Source organism: Hemicordylus capensis, chromosome 15 (genome assembly GCF_027244095.1).
Source record: "Hemicordylus capensis ecotype Gifberg chromosome 15, rHemCap1.1.pri, whole genome shotgun sequence".
Taxonomy (NCBI): domain Eukaryota; kingdom Metazoa; phylum Chordata; class Lepidosauria; order Squamata; family Cordylidae; genus Hemicordylus; species Hemicordylus capensis.
Window position 1 is genome coordinate 6,305,983 of NC_069671.1, and position 20,447 is coordinate 6,326,429.

At 45.0% G+C, this 20,447-nt stretch overlaps 1 protein-coding gene across 16 annotated transcripts in view; it reads right to left on the reverse strand.

The window, feature by feature from the left end:
- The window catches only part of ARVCF (ARVCF delta catenin family member), a 493,848-nt gene that overhangs the window by 432,763 nt on the left and 40,638 nt on the right, over positions 1-20,447 (reverse strand). For 15 of the 16 annotated variants that reach the window (XM_053279337.1, XM_053279338.1, XM_053279344.1 and 12 more), the window contains one exon: positions 6,778-6,843. The exons of the other annotated variant lie outside the window; for it this stretch is intronic. In XM_053279337.1, coding sequence (XP_053135312.1) covers positions 6,778-6,841 — 64 coding nt within the window. In that variant the 5' untranslated portion in view covers positions 6,842-6,843. Of the gene's footprint in view, positions 1-6,777; positions 6,844-20,447 lie in introns of those variants that run through there. 16 annotated transcript variants of the gene reach the window in all.

The window sequence follows — 20,447 nt, forward strand, 5'->3', positions numbered from 1 at the left end:
CCAAAGACAATAGTTCCCAAACAAAATGACTGCTTGTAAAGATGGGTGAATATTTTACATGCATGAAAAACATTTTCCCAACACCAAACTCACATGGAACAAAATTATCTGCTTATAAAAATATTAAATAAAACATAGTTGCCAAGAAGCTTGTCCATACCTTCCCAACTCCTACACAAAGCCCCACAGGGCGGTATAATTTTGTTTCACACCGTTACAGACAATAATGCATATTTAATGCGTGGTGATCCTGGATAGAAATCCATACCACTTCATCGGCCCTTACAAAAACCTTTTCTTCAAAAAAAATAATTGCACAATAGGAAAAATATCTACTGAGAAACAGATTCTTCAAAATATCATTGTCCAACTGGAAAACTGATAATTGAGAATCAGTTGTTTTTAGGTGATTCGCTGAACACACTTACTACTTAAGAAAAGTCATTGGCAGGGAGATGCAGTCATCCAGCAGCTAGTTCAGCAAAATACATTTGGGGGCTTTTCTCACGACCAGCCTAACCCTGCCTAGGCAGCCCCAAGCAGGGTTAGGCTGCTCGTGAGAAGCAGCAGGATCCTCGCGGATCCCTCTGCTCCTCTCCTGCCCAACCCCCTTAATAAGCCCGGCTTTTAGCAGAGGGTAAGGGTAAGGTCTTGAACCCTTAACCCGGCGACTGGGAATTGTGTGATTCCTCCGGCGCAATCCAGCCTGAGGAATCACAGAGATGAGTGCCTAGAACGTCTGGAGTGGGGGAATTCCCAACACATGCAGCACACTGCACTGAAGGATGCCGTGTGCCGCACACTGCCGGGAGGCCGGAACAACACGTTCCTGCTCCATGCTTCACGCAGCTGCACTGAGCAGGGCCGTCTGTGTGAGCGCAAGGGAGGCACACCGAAGCCAACCTGCTTGGTCACCTGGGGGGGAAGTAAGTCAAAAGCAGCCTTCTCCCCATGCTCTGCCTGCCCGCCCAGGGCGATCCTGAGAATTGCCCCTGGGTGTTTTGCATTATAATAAGCATCAGGTACAAACAATGTTCCCAATCACTGAATCATGGTTAGGAGATCAGGTGCAAGCTACAGGATCATGCACTCCCTTCCCCTCTTCTCCCTTTTCACAAGACCATGGTACAGCATTGCGTCTGCACTGATGTTTACCACGGTTAACTTGGAACCAGAATTTGCAGCTAGGACTGAGTTTGCAAACTCTATGGGAAGCCAATCGTGGTTTGTGTCATCTGTGCAAAGGTATACAAAATGCATCTCTGTCCATTTCATAAAGGCTATGTATGGGCGCAGAGGTGGTCTCAGGGATCAGCAGTAGGTCCTTCTGAAAACCCTAGACAGCTTTCTAATAATCCTGATCCCATCACCTTGATTTCCCCAGAATCTGCTGTTGCTTTTTCTTTTTTTTTGCTCCCCTTGTATACTTAGATTGGGCTACTCAATTTTAGCCCCTTCCCATACTGCAAGTCGTGTGTCACAAGACATATTCCACTATACCTTTGGACAAAGAGTAATCTGTCCCTTGTGCTGACTATCAATGAACACTCATGCCTAGGAACATAGGAAGTTGCCTTATACTGAGTCAGACCATTGGTCCATCTAGCTCAGTACTGTCTACACAGACTGGCAAAGGCTTTTCCAAGGTTGCAGGCAGGAACCTCTCAGCCCTATCTTGCAGATGCCAGGGAGGGAACTTGGGACCTCCTGTATGCAAGAATGGAAGTGTTCTTCCCTAAGCAGCCCTATCTCCTAAGGGGTATATCTTGCAATGCTCACACACGTAGTCTCCCATTCAAATGCAAACCAGAGTGGGCCCTGCTTAGCAAAGGGGGCAATCCATGCTTGCTACCACAAGACCATATCTCCCCCCATAGACAAGACCTCCTCCCCAGTGACTGCCTAAGTACAACCTCTTGGCACAGCAGGGCAACTACATACACAACACTATTTTAAGATCCTTAATTGAGAAACAGAAAGGTATCCTTGACTTTTCCAATGATCAGAGCTACTCCTAATTACATGCAATGGAAATTCCACTACCTGCTCTTAGAGAGTCAGGAGAAAAACAAAAAAAAAGACACTCATGGAAAATACAGCGTGAACCTCTGGAAATCAACACCCCCAAATCCAGCAATGAATCGAAAACAAGTCAAGGCTGCTTTCGAAATGCAGCACACACAGACCCCACTTTTGCAAAGAGAATGAGCCACCAATGTCCCAGAGCCAGCTATGCAATGAGCATTAAAAACACCGTCGTTCAGAAAACATATTGCTCCCTTTATTAGGGCTGACACCTATCCCACAAGAAGAAACAGAACGCATCGAACGCCTGAAATAAGAAAACCACAACGCCAGTCCTAATCTCCCTGGATAATCTTCCCTGGAGAAAAATAATCATTTTGTAATGATCCGAATGCTACTGCCCTTTTCTCAGTGCATTAAAGTCCCAGAGTCTCTTAGCACAGAGGTGCACTACAGTGCAACAGCAGCACGTTTAATGGCACAAACGTATCTACAGCCTGTACATAAGTACAGCCCTGTGGGATCAGGACCAAGGCCTATCTAGTCCACAATTTGTTTCACACAGTAGCCCACCAGGTGCCTCTGGGAAGCCCACAGGCAAGAGGTGAGGGCATGCCCTTTCTCCTGCTGTTGTTCCCCTGCAACTGGTATCCAGTGTTCCCTCTAACAGGGATTCCCAGACGTTGTTGACTACAACTCCCAGAATCCCCAAGCAAACGCCATTGCAGCTGGGCATTCTGGGAGTCGTAGTCAACAACATCTGGGAATCCCTGTTAGAGGGAACACTGTTGGTATCTCTCTCCGCTTGATCTTGGAGATGCCGCCATGGAGGGAACTTGGAATCTTCTTCATGCAAGCAGGCAGGTGCTCTTCCCAGAGCAGCCCCATCCCCTGAGGGGAATATCTTAAGAGTGTTCACATGGAGTCTCCCATTCAAATGCAGACCAGGATGGGCCCTGCTTAGCAAAGAGGACAATTCATGCCTGCTAGCACAAGACCAGCTCTTCTCCCCTAGACCAAGAACCTTAGAATATAGAACGTAAGCACATAAGAAAACAGCCCTGCTGGATCAGGCCCAAGGCCCATCTAGTCCAGCCTCCTGTTTCGCACAGTGGCCCACCAGATGCTGCCCCAGACATAACAGAAACCCCCGCACAAGTGGGCATGCCGTCTCTCCTGCTGCTACTCCCCTGCAACTGGTACTCAGAGCCAGCAGCTTGTTGTTGCTGCTGTTGATGCTTCCAAGAATGGAAGATACTGCATCTGCCACTATCATAAGGAGCGTGGGTCCGCCCAACCAGGGACCAGCAATTGCCCACTGAGTCCAATCCTGCATTCAGTGCTTCTGGGACGGTGGACCGTCACAGCAGATGCCCAAGGGTGCCTTCAGCTTATGCCAACCTTGTCGATAGTTCCATATTTACCCCAAATCCAAGACTAGGTTTCCCCCAAGTTCTTTGAAGTTAGATGTGTGGGGAGGTCCTAAATTCAGAGAGGCTCTCTACACAAGCAGTGTAGAGAGCCATAAGGGGTTTCGCGGGAAGAGCAGAATCCCTGCAGACGATCAGGCGGCTAGCCCTAGGCGGCTGGTTCGGCCACCCACACGATCAGCGGCCGCATCACGGAGCCGTTTGGGGCGGCGAGGATCAGGGCCCTCCTGGCCCCCAAACATAACAGAAACCCCCGCACAAGGGCGTGGAGCATTCTAAGGAGCCCCCCAACTCTTGGAGGCTGTTTTTTACCTCCCTGATGGTGGTCTCCTCGTGAGTCACCGCCGTGCAGAGACACACCATCAAATAAACAAGGTTAGCAGAGCATGCACTCCGCTAACCTCGTTTGGGGGGGCGAGAATTGTGCAGGCTTGCTGCCGGGGGCTCCCGCTGCAGCTCACGACCCACAGAAACTGGGCTGGGCTCCCTTAGCCCAGTCTCTGCGGGTCATGGGAACAGCCTCATTGTCTTCTTCCTTTCGGGTAAATACAGACAAAACTGTGTTTTCTTTTTTGAGGGGCTCGTGTTAAACTCAGAGTCACCTTTGATCCGGACAACTATGGAAATCTACATTCCGCCCCTTTTCCCCCCTGGAGTCGGGATTGATTCTATACCTGCCAACATGGCGTCATCCAGCCACCGTACAGCTCAAGAAGATAAAGGCACCCTCCTTTGTGGACTCTGCTCTGCTGGGGAGTCAAGGGAGATTCCCGCCCAATTTCTTTTTTACACACTGAACTGTGTATGCAAAAGCTTCCCCAACAAGGAGAAGGACCCCTCTTCTAGTTTTGGGAACTTTACTCCAGTCTAACGCTAGCCACATCTTATAAGAGTAGCATTATCACTATATAATCCATAAGGGATAGGTTCTCTGATTTTGCTCTATCTCCCCTTCTCTTTATAGCCCACTGTGCCTCCTGAAAATATGTCCTTGGGGTGGGTCCTGCAACTCTCTGGATGTCAATCAGAAATCTGAAGGCTGGATACACTCACAAGGAACCAAATACCGGCTTCCTAGGGTTTTGTCAGTACCCTGCGAGGGAGTTCTAGCCATTAAATTTCTTCCCCCCTATCCACCTCACCATTCACCCATGTCAAAAATATTCCCCTTATCCAAGATTATTTTTAATTAGAGAGAGAAAGAGGACCTGTTGCCAAGACAACGCTACTTCAGAAGCAACAGAACAAAACCTTAAGCATTCATTTGTTTGTGCGACTGAATTCTCAAGTTGTAAACAGAGCTATTTTCGATCCTTTGTTCGTACTGTATATGAAGTGACTTGTCTTAGCTGCATTGTATCGCAACCCATAAGACAGGCAAGTTCTTGCACTTTGGGCCACGGGTCCCACCTGATGGCAGGAGAAGAGGAAAACTTACTCCTGCTCCGCAAAGCAGCTGGGGTCAGAAGTTTGGTCTTCAGCCAACATTCAAGGGCACTCTTCTTGTCCTTCATGAGACAATAGAGAGGGGAAGTGGATCCCATACGATGGGAAATCTCACACTGTGCCTTGCAAGTAGACAGCTTACATTCCAGGAGTGCCAACATAATGCAAATTAGCAATAGTCCATCACATCTTTCTCGATATATAGAATATGAAAGGAAGGTCTCTTATACAGAGTTAGATCACCAGCCCATTTAGGCCAGCAAGAGGCTAGAGGCATGTCCCCTGGTGACATGCCTCCTTTGAAAGGAGGAGAGCTGGTCTGGTGGTAGCAAGCATGACTTGTCCCCTTAGCTAAGCACGGTCCGCCCTGGTTGCATATGAATGGGAGACCAGAAGTGTGAGCACTGTAAAATATTCCCCCCTCAGGGGATGGAGCCATTCTGGGAAGAGCAGATAGTTTCAAGTTTCCTCCCTGGCGACAGAGAGAGATTCCTGCCTGTAACCTTGGAGAAGCCGCTGCCAGTCTGTGAAGACAATACTGAGCATACCAATGGTCTGACTCAGTATATGGCAGCTTCCTATGGTAGACCACTGTCTGATTTCTGGTGGACTGTTTAGTGCCTGCTGAGATTCGTGCAAAGTATCATGGAAGGCAGGTCTATCCATGGATACTAGTCTTGATGGCTATAGGCCACCTCCAGGCTCAAAGGCAAGATGCCTCTCAATCCCAGTTGCAGGGGAGCAACAGCAGGAGAGAGGGGCATGCACCTACCTCTTGCCTGTGAGCTCCCCAGAGGCATCTGGTGGGCCACTGCAGGAAACAGGATGCTGGACTAGATGGGCCTTGGGCCTGATCCAGCAAGGCTGTTCTAATGTTCTAAAGGAAGCTGGATGAGGTGGGGCTTGGTCTGATTCATTCAGGCATTGCTTATGATCTTTAGAAACATAGGAGGCTGCCTTAAACCGAGTTCGACCACTGGTTCATCTAGCTCAAGATTCTCTACACACTGACCGGCAGCAGCTCTTCAAGATCTCAGGCACAAGTTTAACGAGCCTAACATTTGCTTCATCAATGGCTGCAGATTCCATCCCACAAGCTGATCCAGGTCTTCAAACCTGCAACCACAGCAAGCTCAGTGGCCCCATTACTTGAACAAAGAAGGGTCACTAAAAGTAATTTCCAGAAACAACTTTAGCCTTTCCTTGCAAGACTTTCAGTCAGATTCCCTGCGTCAAGCAAGGGGTTGGATTAGAAGACCCCTCGAACATTTCTGGAACAGCACAGGCCCAGAAAATTGTGAAAATCGACAGAGTTCACTGGTGTTTGCATCTCTAACTCCTCCAAAGAAGTAGTGATGTGTATGAACCACGGTTCGGGCACTTTTTGGGCAGGGGGACCAGAATCGTGTTCCCTAAAGAAGGGATTCCCAGACGTTGTTGACTACAATTCCCATAATCAAAGTCTGTTGCAGCTGGGGATGCTGGGAGTTGTAGTCCACATCTGGGAATCCCTGTTCGAGGGAACACTGACTGGGAATTGTAAGAAAAAGGAGAACAGGTCCTTCAAAAGTAGAACAAGTCCTTCCTGTCGGGGCAATGTGCATTCCTAGAAGCCCCACACGGCATCAGCACACACACACACACAGAGTATCTGTGCATGCACAGGCGCTATTTACGTGGTCAGCATAGTGTTGCTGACATACGTCTTGCTGACACCGCGTGGGGCTGCATGGGGGATGGGCCGAAGAGCGGGTAAGGACCTGCTCTCCTTTTTCTTAAAGTTCTCAGTCCCCCTGCCCCAAAAGTGCTCGAATTTTGGTTCGTGCACATCTCCACAAAGAAGCCCCATTTGAAGAGAAGGAATAATTATTCTTACCACACTTGCCCAGCTGATAAACCTCCGTCACTAGCGCCACAGAATTTGGCGAACACATGAACATCCCTGAAAGACAAAAATGCAGAAGTACCCAGAGTCAAGTTAGGTGCACGAGAGATCTACACAAGAGAGAAAAACCAAAGGAAAACATAATGACTCTTAGTCACTTGGGTTGGATCGTATTTCCAAGCGATGAGCAGAAGATCAAAGTGCAAGAATCATGCTAAAAAGGTGACGTGCCACCAAAAAAAAGAGCCCACCATTTCCTTTCTGAGTGGTATGTTCCAAGGCATTACTTGAAACTTCAGAGATCTATTTGTGCAGTGTCACGCTTCGTGCATCAAAAAGAGAGTGCCTTTCTCAAATGGCAAATTCATGCCCAAACGTGCTCTAAATGAAGGATGAAGTAAGGAAGACCATGAAAAAGTCAGTCTCTGCAACACACACACACACTCCTCCTTTTTAACTCTACTTCCCCTAACTGTTTGCTCTGAAGAGCTAGCTAGTTTTGAGGAGCTAGTGCAAGACTGCACAACTTTAGGTTTTGGACTACAACTCCCATCATCCACAGCCACAGTGTCCAAAAGTCAGGGATGATCAGAGTAGTAGTCCAACATCTGCAGGAGGGCCAGAATTGTAGAGCCCCAAACTAGTTAGTCATCGTCCACTCAATGCCTTTAGTGCAGAGGTGCTCAAATGTGGGTCTCCAAATGTTGCTGGACTACAACTCCCATCATCCCCAGCCACAATGGCCATTCTGGGACCCAAGTTTGAAAACTCAGGCTTTAGTGGGTTTTTCAACTTAAGAGGCAAGTGTGAAGCTAACACATTCCACTAAGGCAGTAACAGATGGGGTGCCACCATCAAAAAGGCCCTCTCCATAGTAGCCACCCGCCTCAACTCATCTGACAGGGGGACCCGGAGCAGGGCCTCCGAGGAAGAAATCAAGGTCTGGTTGGGACATATGGGACATAGGAAGCTGCCATATACTGAGTCAGACCATTGGTCCATCTAGCTCAGTATTGTCTACCCAGGCTGGCAGCAGCTTCTCCAAGGTTTCAGGCAGGAATCTCTCTCAACCCTGTCTTGGAGAAGCCAGGGATGGAACTTGGAACCCTCTGCTCTACCCAGAGCGGCTTCATCCCCTGAGGGGAATCTCTTCCAGTGCTCACACATCAAGTCTCCCTTTCATATGCAACCAGGGTGGACCCTGCTTAGCTAAGCTGACAAGTCATGCTTGCTACCGCAAGACCAGCTCTCCTCTCCTGATGAGGCAAGGCAGGCACTCTCTCAGGTAACCTGGTCCCAGATACATATAGGAAGTGTACTGTACGAGTGTTCAACATAATGTCTGAATGGGGGCTATTTTCTCTTCAGAATCTCCTCAAGCAGCTCCTCTGGGCCAAAAAGGGGTAACACGCTATACACCAGTGAAGTTTGCCTAGATTCATCACATTTTGTTTTAGACACCAGGAAAAGATCTTTTTGTTCACTCGGAACTTTTACATTTTATTTTTAAATTTGATTTTAACCGATTTTTGAAGAGTTTTTAAATTGCTTTTATTGTATTTTGTATTTTTTTTTTGTCCCCCACTTTTGGTCTATTTTATTTATTTATTTATTTATTCATTCATTCATTCATTCGATTCCTATACCGCACTTCCAAAATGGCTCATGATTTGATGTGTTGTGTGTGTTTTATTTGATGTTTTAATGTTGTTGTTGTTATTTTGATTTCTACACCACCCTTCCAAAAATAGCTCAGGGCGGTTTACAAAGAGAAATAACAAATAAATAATGTTGTGTTGTGAGCTGCCCAGAGAACAATTTGTTATGGGGCAGATAACAAATAAAGTTGTTTATTGTTAATTACTACTACTATTACTGCAACAACAAAACCCTACAGGCAGTTGTACTCCAGAGTTACATGTTTATAATTTATATCTTGGCTTTGCAAAAACAGCCTCCTATCATAGGATAAAAAAGGAAGCCAGAGTCCCACAGAATGAAGCAATAAGCAAAAGTGATAAAGCTAAAACTTTTAAAAAGAAGAAGGGAACATCTTCTTCGCTATGAGCCACACCACCCATTGAGATCATCAGGAGAGGTCTGTCTGCATTTGCCACCAGCTCATTTGCTGGCTTCTCGGGGACGGGCCTTCTCCGTTGCCGCCCCGAGGCTTTGGAACGTGTGCCCTGCTGAAATAAGAGCCTCCCCATCTCTGACAACTTTTTAAAAGGCAGCCAAGACACATTTGTTCACCCAAGTTTTTAATTATATATTTATTTTTATTTTATGTTATTTATTTTAACATTTTTAAACGTTTAAACATTTTTAAACACTCTAACATTGGTTAGAGAGCTGGACTAGGACCGGGGAGACCCCAGTTCAAATCCTCATTCAGCCACGAAACTAGCTGGGTGACTCTGGGCCAGTCACTTCTCTCTCCGCCTAACCTACTTCACAGGGTTGTTGTGAGGAGAAACTTAAGTATGTAGTACTGTAGTATGTAGTACCGCTCTGGGCTCCTTGGAGGAAGAGTGGGATATAAAATGTAAATAATAATTAATGATAATAATAATTTATATCCTGCTCTTCTTCCAAGGAGCCCAGAGCGGTGTACTACATTCTTAGGTTTCTCCACACAACAACCCTGTGAAGTAGGCTAGGCTGAGAGAGAAGTGACTGGCCCAGAGTCACCCAGCAAGTATCATGGCTGAATGGGTCAACCATGAGACTTGCTAGGTGACTCTGGGCCCGTCACTTCTCTCTCAGCCTAGCCTCCCTCACAGGGTTGTTGTGAGGAGAAACCTATGTAGTACACTGCTCTGGGCTCCTTGGAGGAAGAGTGGAATATAAAATGTAAGTAAACAAACAAACAAACAAACAAACTATATACAGTATATACGATATACTGTTTTAATCACTTGATGGCTTTTAATAGTTTTGATTTTTTAAAATGGTTGTAATGTTTGTAACCTTGTTGTTTTTATGGTTTTGTTGTAAACTGCCCAGCGACTGGTGTTTGGGGCAGGATACAAACCGGTTAGATAAAATAAATAAGAATAGTCATACAAGCAGAAACCAGCAGCAAGCTGAAAAGAAGGCCCCCAACCCACAGAAAGCCCCCAGTTGCAGAGAACAGGCTGGGTACCAAAAAAACACACCCACGAAGCTTGAAAGAGTCCTGAGGCGAGAGACAGGCGCACAGACCCGAGGAGAACCACCAACCTGCAAGAGAGGACTCCGGAGGAGAGAGGCGAGAAGACCCATGAAGACCGGCTACTCCCCATTGCTGGAGGGGTGTCTAGGAAAGGGGCGCCCCACCGGCTTCTTCTAGAGGTGGGAGCCCTGGGAGCCCCTCCCCACTGAAACCAAGCAAGGCTTGGCAAAGAGCCCTCAGGAAATCTCCCTCAGCTCCTGGGGGGGGGGGAGGGCAGAATCAGCTGCACCTGGGGGCTGTTCTGCAGCTGCAGTGGACCAGGGTGATGGACTGGACTGGACAATTCAGACTGCAGATGGCGGGGGGAGTCCATTGACTGAACGTTCCTTGCAATATAGCTTAGGAGCGTAAGAAGCTGCCTTCTACCGAGTCAGACCATTGCTCCATCTAGCTCAGGATTGTCATCACAGACTGGCAGCGGCTTCTCCGAGCTTGAAGGCAGGAGTCTCTCTCGGCCCTCTCTTGGAGATGCTGCCAGGGAGGGAATTTGGAACCTTCTGCTCTTCCCAGAGCGGCAACATCCCCTGAGGGGAATCTCTTCCAGTGGTCACATGTCTCCGTTCCAAAAGAAAACCAGAGCATACCACAAGAGCTGGTCTTGTGGTAGCAAGCATGACTTGTCCCCATAGCTAAGCAGGATCTGCCCTGGTTGCATATGAAAGGGAGACGTGATGTGTGAGCACTGGAAGATATTCCCCTCAGGGGATGAAGCTGCTCTGGGAAGAGCAGAAGGTTCCAACTTCCCTCCCTGGCTTCTCCAAGATAGGGCTGAGAGAGGTTCCTGCCTGCAACCTCGGAGAAGCCACTGCCAGTCTGTGAAGACAATACTGAGCTAGATAGACCAGTGGTCTGACCCAGTATATGGCAGTTTCCTATGTTCACCCTGCTTAGCAAAGGGGACAATTCATGCTTGCTACCACCAGACCAGCTCTCCTCCCATTCCCCTTCTGCGCGCAAGTGGGCAAATTACCTTCCCAGAGCGGCCCCATCCCCTGAAGGGAATATCTTGGAGTGCTCACACATGTCTCCCATCCAAAAGCAAACCAAGGCAGACCCTGCTTAGCAAAGTGGATAATTCATGGTTACTACCACAAGACCAGCTGTAATCCTGGGAGGAGCACGAGCAGTGCCTTCAAGACCTCAACACCCCCACTCCCAAAATAAGCCCAGAGGCAACTCAAACAACAGATCAGATATGTGGCTTGGGCTGCCCTTGGCTGCTACGTGAGAAGCAGACTCTCTTCCCTCAGCCTTTTCCCTCACAAGTCGGATGCAACTTCACCTCCTGCTATACAATTAACTCCCTCAGTGCCAACCAAAGGAATAAATTCTTTGGTAGCAAACATGACTTGTCCCCTTAGTTAAGCAGGGTCTGTCCTGGTTGCATATGAATGGGAGACTAAACTTGTGAGCACTGCAAGAGATTCCCCTCAGGGGATGGAGCCATTCTGGGAAGAGCATCTAGGATCCAAGACCACTCCCTGGCAGCATCTCTAAGATCGGGCTGAGAGAGATTCCTGTCTGCAACCTTGGAGAAGCCGCTGCCAGTCTGTGTAGACAATACTGAGCTAGATAGACCAATGGTCTGACTCAGTATACGGCAGCTTCCTATGTTACTCGTGTCTATCTTGTTTCTTTTTAGATTGTGAGCCCTTTGGGGAAAGAGATCCTTTTTATTTATTATTTCTCTATAAACCGCTTTGGAAATCTTTGTTGAAAAGCAGTATATAAATGTTGTTGTTCTTGTTCATTAAAAAGAAAAAGAAAAAGAATTGCAAACATGCAAAAGAAAAAGGCTGCAAACAAACAGAAACCAAACAAGCTAGTTTCGGTAAACAAAACAGAAGTGAGAGGCTCATACTTCTGGTAGTGAAGATAAGTGCGTAGCTACTTGCTAAGGACAAGCACAACTTATATGACACTTTCCCCAAAAATTGAGTATAGACTACAGGATTAGTGAACCCAAGAATCACAATTTAGTGGTAGATCACATGCTCCACACTTAATAAGTCTCAGGTTCAACCCTGGCATCTCTCATCAGAGACCAGTGGCTAAGGGCTAGAAATTAGTCTGCCCTGAAGAGTCAGCACTGGACAATTATCTATCTAGTTTTATTTCAAACACGTCTGCCCTGTCCTTCTACCAGCATCCCAGTGTTAAAAACAAGACCAAATGAAGCAATCATCATTTTCTTCCAGAGAAAACTAAAGAGGAGCTAGCAAAGTGTGGTGCCGTGGTTGGTGTGTTGGACTATGACCGGGGGAGCCCCAAATTCAAATCAACTTTCAGCCACAGAACTCACTGGCTGACTCTGGGCCAGCCGCTTATCTCCCAGCCTAACCTACCTCACAGGGTTGTTGTGAGGATAAACATCACCTCTGGGCTCCTCAGAAGAAAAGCGGGATATAAATACAATAAAAATAAAAAATAAAATGAACGGCAGGTAAAAATGGTCATATGTTTCCATATCTATAGCCCACCACAATGCTTGAGAAAACAGAACAGATTCAGCGTATCAGCTAAAAGGTAGTCACACAGACAACAGGAGAGCTGGTCTGGTGGTAGCAAGCATGACTTGTCCCCTTAGCTAAGCAGGGTCTGCCCTGGTTGCATCTGAATGGGAGACTTGATGTGTGAGCATTGGAAGATATTCCCCCTCAGGGGATGGAGCCGCTCTGGGAAGAGCATCTAGGTTCCAAGTTCCTTCCCTGGCAGCATCTCCAAGATAGAGCTGAGAGAGATTCCTGCCTGTAACCTTGGAGAAGCCACTGCCAGTCTGGGTAGACAATACTGAGCTAGATGGACCAGTGGTCTGACTCAGTATATGGCAGCTTCCTATATTTCTATGGTTTGGAGAAGGTAGTTCTTAAGGCGACAGCCCCACAGAAAAAGCAAACATCTCCCTGGAGCAACGGGCAGAGAAGGCAACCCGTGAAGAGATCTTGGTCTCATTAATGTCTCATTTAGGACTTTTACTGGTCCAAACCAGTTTGGGTTATGCCTGGAAGCCAAATTAGTGGAAGTTCTGAGGAGAGTGAGGAAGGAGGAGGAGGAGGATGCATCCCAAAGCTAGATGGAGAATGCAGTGATAGGTCAGAATCTAGCGTCCTGGCCTGGCAATTTTTGCTTTTGTCTGGTGTAGAGTTGCCTCAATAAAAATAGCAGCAGCATGTTTATCACATATTTCAGGTGTTACACGGGACGTTAGCTCATGCCAGGTCAGACCCTTTGTCTATCTATCGCTGGGGTTTCAGATGGGTATTTCTCTGGTAGGGTTGCCATAAACTGGCTTTCCAAATCCGGTTGCCTAATTCACAGATTTCCCCGTGACACACTATGGATGTGAAAGCTGGACTATGAACAAGCAAGATAGGAAAAGTATTGATGCTTTTGAACTTTGGTGCTGGAGAAGACTTTTGAGGAGACCATGGACAGCCAGGAAAACAAACACATGGATCATAGAACAAATCCATCCAGAATTTTGAGGCACAAATGACCGGGCTCAAACTATCATACTTTGGACATATTATGAAAACAACTCAGCTCCCTTGAGAATTCGATAATGGTGGGGAAAGTGGAAGGCAAGAGAAGAAGAGGACCAGCAGCAGCAAGGTGGATGGACTCGATTACAACAGCCATGAATGCACCACTGAGAGAGCTTAAAGGCCAAGTTGGACAGATCATCCTGGAGAGACTCTATCTATGTAGTCGCTAAGAGTCAACACCAACTTGAGAGCACATAAAATTTTCATATTATATAAATTGGCTTGAAAATAATTTTTGAGCAGAATACTGACTGCACGTTTTGTTGCTCCATAACTCTGCTTCTACAAGGGCTAGAGCTTAGCTTTTTTTTTCTTTTTTTTTTCTTTTTCTTTTTTTTTAATGAAAGCTGAAATCTGGGTGCATCTGGGTGGGCTAAGCAATCTGGATGAGATGCTAAAAATCCGGTTGAAACCCAGAATTCTGTGGGGCATGGCAACTCTATTCCCTGGGCAATTTACAATTAAAGCCCAACAGCAATTACAACCCAAAATCATCTAAAACAAATTAGAAGAACCATCAATAAAATTCTGAAACGTAAGTTGCTTGAAAACGGCCAGAGATGGGGAGGTTCTGATTTCGTTTGGGAGCATATTCCAGAGCCCTGGGACAACCCTTGAGAAGACCCGGTTTTAGGTTGCCACCAAACAAGCCGGTGGTAACTGCAACCAGCCCTCCCCGGATGACCTTCTTGGCAGCGGGGTTTGTGAAGAAGAAGGCACTTGTTGGAAACAAAGGCCTATTTATCAGGAAGGAGGTGAAAGTGAAGCAGGAAATGGATGTTGTTTGGGGAATTGCCTGTGAAATGTAACGAGGCATGTAGGTACAGTATTTGTCAATCCCCCGAGGCCTGGGGCAACCAACCAGTTAGGGCAGCCCAGAAGGATGGTCCAACCCGAGGGGTATGAAGCACACTATCTCCATACCAAACAGCTACCCCATGAATGGCAGAGATTGGGTTACACACCGGGGTCTTCCTAGCTCATAACTCACACTCTTAGCAGGTTGTAGCAGCTTCAGTTTCTCGGGATACACCACCATCTCCAACCACTGGCAGTTAACTATTGCATGACAATGACATCAGTGTCTAAACAGAATGTGTGCCAACATATTCAGGAAACAATGGGATTAAGGTTTACATGGCATAATTCAAATACGGGGTGGTTTGTTTGCTAACTATAGGAGAACAGGAAATTCCATCCCAAATGAGAGAGACATACCAGCAAGGCAAGCACGTACAAGGAAATTCTGTTTATCAAATAAAATCTTTTATAAAGTTGCTTCATTCAAGGGGTCATTGTGTTCTAGGAACTACTGCAGAAAGAAGAGTTGGAAGTTGTACAAATATGCAGAATCCAAACTTGGCCCACACCACGTCCCCCAAAGTCTCATTCCTATTAGCAATCCTAATTTTACCTGCTGAACAATTCAATACTTAGAAGTCAACATGGTGTGATTTTGGCAATGCTGTAGATCCACTTGTTCCCTATTAACTAATTTTCTAAAAATAAGCACAACCACCCAACTCCTTCTGTCCAAAGAAAAAAACAAATTGCAAACACAGCAGATTAAAGCACTTGGCTGCATTTCAATGACAATATAGCTGGTGGCAGGAAGAGCAGAATACTTAACAGCTGGATAGGACACACTGGAATTCGGGGTTTAAGGGTAACCAATTCTCCCTCCAGGACCACCTAATGGAGCAGTGGGGAAGTAGCTTGCCCAGGGAGCAAGAGGTTGCTGGTTCGAATCCTACTGGTACATTTTCCAGACTATGGGAAACACATATATCGGGTAGCAGCAATATAGGAAGATGCTGAAAAGCAACATCTCATACTGTGTGGGAGAAGGCAATGGTCAACCCCTCCTGTATTCTACCAAAGACAACCACAGGACTCTGTGGTTGCCAGGAGTCAACACCAACTCGATGGCACAACTATACTTACTTAAATTCTTCCTCCAGTTTATTGCTCCCTAGCTGGGGTGCGGTTTCACCGGTTTTTCATGTGTGACTCCTTTCATGAGGCAAGGTGAAGCAGTTCCCTCCGGTAGCAGATTATTAGGATGTCCGCCCTGCCCCGTTGCCATTGGAGCAGCTCTTTGGGACCAACCTGATCCTTGCAAACATCACATGAACCACCTGTCCCGCAAAGCTTCATCTCATTAACTGGGCAAAGAGGCACCTTTCAAAGAGGCGATTCTCTTTTTAATAAGCAGAGAGAGCCAGCGGCCCTATTCAACCTTATCACAGTTTCCCAGGGGCAGCTGCTGGTGCCTACCTTATGTTTCTTCTCAGATTGTAAGCCCTTGGGGATGGACTGGAGGATCTGAACTGAAGTCTACTTCGTCTTGTTCTGACACACTGCTGGTATACCATGCTTCCATGCAGAAGGTTCCAAGTTCCCTCCCTGGCATCTCCAGTTAGGGCTGAGAGAGAGATTCCTGCCCGTAACCTTGGAGATGTCGCTGCCAGTCTGGGTAGACAACACTGAGCTAGATGGAGCAAGGGTCTGACTCCGTATAAGGCAACTTCCTATGTTCCTAGATTCTTTACAGCCTCATCACATTTAGATTAAAAATGGTACAGCCATACTTTCAGTCACCAGCCAATGAGATCTGCAGCACTGGCTGGAAGGGAATGGAGAAAAAAGCAAGAAGCAAGCCCAAAAAGCTATTTCAGTCAAGCCCAGGAGCTCCCAAAATAACTAATGCCCGCTTTTGACCCACCCTCACAGAGTTGTTGAGAGAATAAAAGGGAGGGGAGAACCGTGCATACCGCCTTGAGCTTCTTGGAGGAAGGACAGGATACAAATAAGAACTTGCCTGGCCCGTGATAATTTCATTTGCTATTATTATGCTGCCCCACAACATGGAAAGATACTGTGTGGTGAAATCGTGCAGATCTTAAAAACCAACCCACAAAATAGGAACACTCACCTCTCCATCTCTCTCTCCTGCCCACCTATGGCATTCCAGGCCAGTCAGCTGAAGCACATTTCTTTGGAGCATCCTCTACTGAGGGGGTGTGATCTAATCAAGCGGTCAGTGTGTGCCTTTAAAGGTTGGGCTGTCTCCCAGCCTCCAAGGAGGTCTCATTTGCAATTAACTCACTCGCTATTTTCTGCCAGAACATATGTTATTTTCGACCTTCCATCCAAAAGGGTATGAGAGTCAATGAGATGTATTTTCATAGCGCCTTGCCTGGCAATCAGGAAAGCTATTTTCACCCCTCAAAAAGGTGCGGTGCGACTCTTGAAATCTTCAGCAGAGTGATTACAATACTTGTTGGGGAAACGACAGAGAAGGCACAAGAGGCCTGCCCTTGTGGAAGAGATGCCATAACCTGGGAATAACATGCTTCCAGGGTGGATAAAAATCAATGATTTTTTAAAAAAAAAAATCAATTTTTTTGATTTAAATCAGATTTTTTTGATTTAAATCAGATTTTTTTAAATAAAATCCTTTTTGAGGAAAATATATTACCATCCAAAGGTTATTCCATCATGAAATAAAGATTAGTTTTTTAATTATGTAGAATAAGGCTGTATATGTTTAATTTTTTTGGTAAATAAATTCCATTAATCCATTCACAATGTCATGCTCTTCCAGAGGTTTTTGTAAGATTATTGGGCAGTTTCTCTGCCTACAAGATATTATCACAGATGCTTGGTTTACTTTTGCAGTTCTCAAAACTGAATTTGACTCAGCAGAGATCACATGCCTCTTCTTCACAGCAAAAATGTTATGACATGAGCAGAGTTGAGAAAAAGACCTTAATCCTATTGTTCTACAAACCTATGAATACAGAATCAACCCCTTCAGTGCTAAGTTTCAAGAAGTTCAGTGAAATAGAATAGAAACATATTTTTCTGATTGTTTGGAGTGGAATAAATCTGCACAAGAAGAAAGTGAAACTAAGTGTGAGGAGGGAGGGGCAAGCACACAAGCAGTACAAAATGAAAGTGAAACTTTCTGAGCACAATACTGCATAGCCACAGACAGACAAGTCTTTGGATCTTTTTGTGTGTATGACCTGAGGTTTATCACATTCTTTCCTTGGAGGAAAAAACCTATAATGGCAGCAGGCCGTAAAAGAGACCCAGTTTGGCAATATTTTAATGAAGTTCCTTTACCTATCGGTAAGGCAGGCATGCGTGCAAAATGCAAACACTGCAACAAAGAAATGCAAGGCCTGGTGGCCCGAATGAGGCAACATCATGAGAAGTGCTGTGATGAAGATGACCAAAGAAACACATTTGAACAGGCAGGATCTTTAGGTTGGTAAACATTTTTATTGAATCATATAATATTTCTAAAGACTGCCTTGAACTGTCATGTTTGAGCAAAATTATATTTCTTATTATTACTGCATGCTACTGTCATTTGGTACAGTTATGAAAAAAAGCAAATATTCCTTTTGGGGCAGTGCTGTGTACAATAAGCAGAAATTGTATAAACAATAAAATAACAGCATTGACTTTTTTGTTTAGGGGAATTCATGGATTCTGGAAACTATCCACCTTCAAGATCACCATCCTCCTGTTCTACAGTTTCAGAGTTATCCATCCAGGATAGTGCTTCATTAGCATCATCATCAGACACCCACAGCCACATATCACTATCACCTAAAAGAAAAAATCCTTCCCTCCTGGAACCACCATAGATAAGTTTGTGATAAAAACTAGCAGATTAGAAAAAGAGTTAATTGATGAAAAAATTGCCCAGTTTGTTTATGCAACGAACTCTTCTTTCCGTCTGACTGAGAACCCACATTTCATTAATATGGTTCAGTCACTGAGACCAGGATACAGTCCACCCAGCAGAGCAGATGTTGCAGGGAAACTGCTGGATAAAGTGTATGACTGAGAAATGGAGCAATGTGCAACAGCTCTGGAGGGTAGAATTGTTAACCTAAGTATTGATGGGTGGAGTAATGTCCACAATGATCCTATTGTATGTGCTTGTATAACAACAGAAGAAGGGAAAGTCTTCCTTGCACAAACAATTGATACGTCAGGAAATGCACACACAGCAGAATACTTACAAGAAGTGGCAGTAAAAGCTATAATAACATGTGAACAAAAATTCAAATGTCTAGTACGCAGTTTGGTCACAGACAATGCTGCAAATGTATCCAAGATGAGAAGAAATTTAGAAGAGCAGGAAGGGAATACAAAGCTAATAACATATGGTTGCAGTGCTCATTTGCTGCACCTCTTAGCCAAAGACTTAAGTGTTCCAGAAATAAAGACTAATGTTGTTGAAATTGCTAAATACTTCCGTAACAATCACTTTGCTGCTGCAGCTCTGAAAAGGATGGGTGGAACCAAGCTAACGCTCCCACAAGATGTTAGATGGAACTCTGTGGTGGACTGTTTTGAGCAGTATATCAAGAACTGGCCTATTCTGATGACAGTTTGTGAACAAAATCGAGATAAAATAGATGGCACTGTCACGGCCAAAATCCTCAACATTGGGCTTAAGAGAAATGTTGAACGTATGCTGAGCATCCTGAAACCCATCTCTGAATCTTTAAACAAAATACAGAAAAATAGCTGTTTTATTGCTGATGCTGTTGAAATTTGGAAGGAACTGAGTGAACACTTAAAAACAGAACTACACATGGACAGAATTAAATTACAAGCATTAAAAAAACGAATGGGACAAGTACTGTCTCCAGCTCATTTTTTGGCAAATATTGTCAATATCCAGTACCAGGGTCAAAACTTAAGTGCTGAGAAAGAGGAGTTAGCTATGACATGGGTATCCAGCAATCATCCATCTGTAATGCCAACTATAATAAACTTCAAAGCTAAGGGGGAACCATTCAAGAAATATATGTTTGCTGAAGATATTTTAAAGAAAGTCACACCAGTGAACTGGTGGAAGTCACTTAAGCACTTGGATTTAGAGACTGTTCAAGTAATGATTTCACTTTTAACAGCAGTAGCTTCTTCTGTAGGCGTTGAAAGAATATTCTCTTCCTTTGGACTCATTCATTCTAAATTGAGAAATCGTTTGGGACCCGATAAAGCAGGAAAGCTTGTTTTTCTTTTCCAGATTATGAACAAAGAAGAAGATGAAGATGACGAGTGAGCTACAGAGGACAGTATTTAAGTTTTTCATGTGTAGGCTGGGCTGACAGTCTAAGTTTCTTAAAATATATATATTTTGTTTAGCCAAATTAGTTAACAAACATGGATGTTTGTTTAAGCAAATAACATATGCTGTAATGTTATTGTTTCAGTTGAATAAATCTATTTAAATTGTTATTATTAAGGTAATGATTATTTTTCTCCTTCCTAAGTACAACAGAAAAGTTGTCCAAATATGAATGATTAACCTATTAAACTGGGGATAAATAAACTAATTTGAAAAGTTGTTATTCTAAAAATCTTCATCTACTTGCATATTAAAGTTATACCAGCAAGAATTAGTCTTTATGTAGAAAACTATGATTTAAATCAAGCCTTACTGACTAGTGATTTAAATCGTAATTTAAATCGTGAATTAAATCAGTTTGATTTAAATCAAATCCACCCTGCATGCTTCTGTATGTAATTAAGTCCAAATGAGAAAACGATGGGTAATTTGGTCAAGATAAAGAGCTCGGGGGGGGGGGGCACAGCAGTCCCTTCAAGGAACAGGATGAGCAGGGGGAAAACAAGAGTTTGAACTATTTTAAAAGTGAGCATATCTATTAGACCAGCGGTAGCCAATATGTAGCTCTCCAGGGTGTTGCTGAACTACAACTCCCATCATCTCCAGCTGTAATCTAGCGTGGTTAGGGTGAGGGGAGGTATAGTTTAGCAGTATCTAGAAAGTTGCTTGCTGCCTCGCCTTGGATTAGAACATAACTGCTTTAGGACACTGTGTCAATAAGCCTCTCATAAGAACAGCCCTG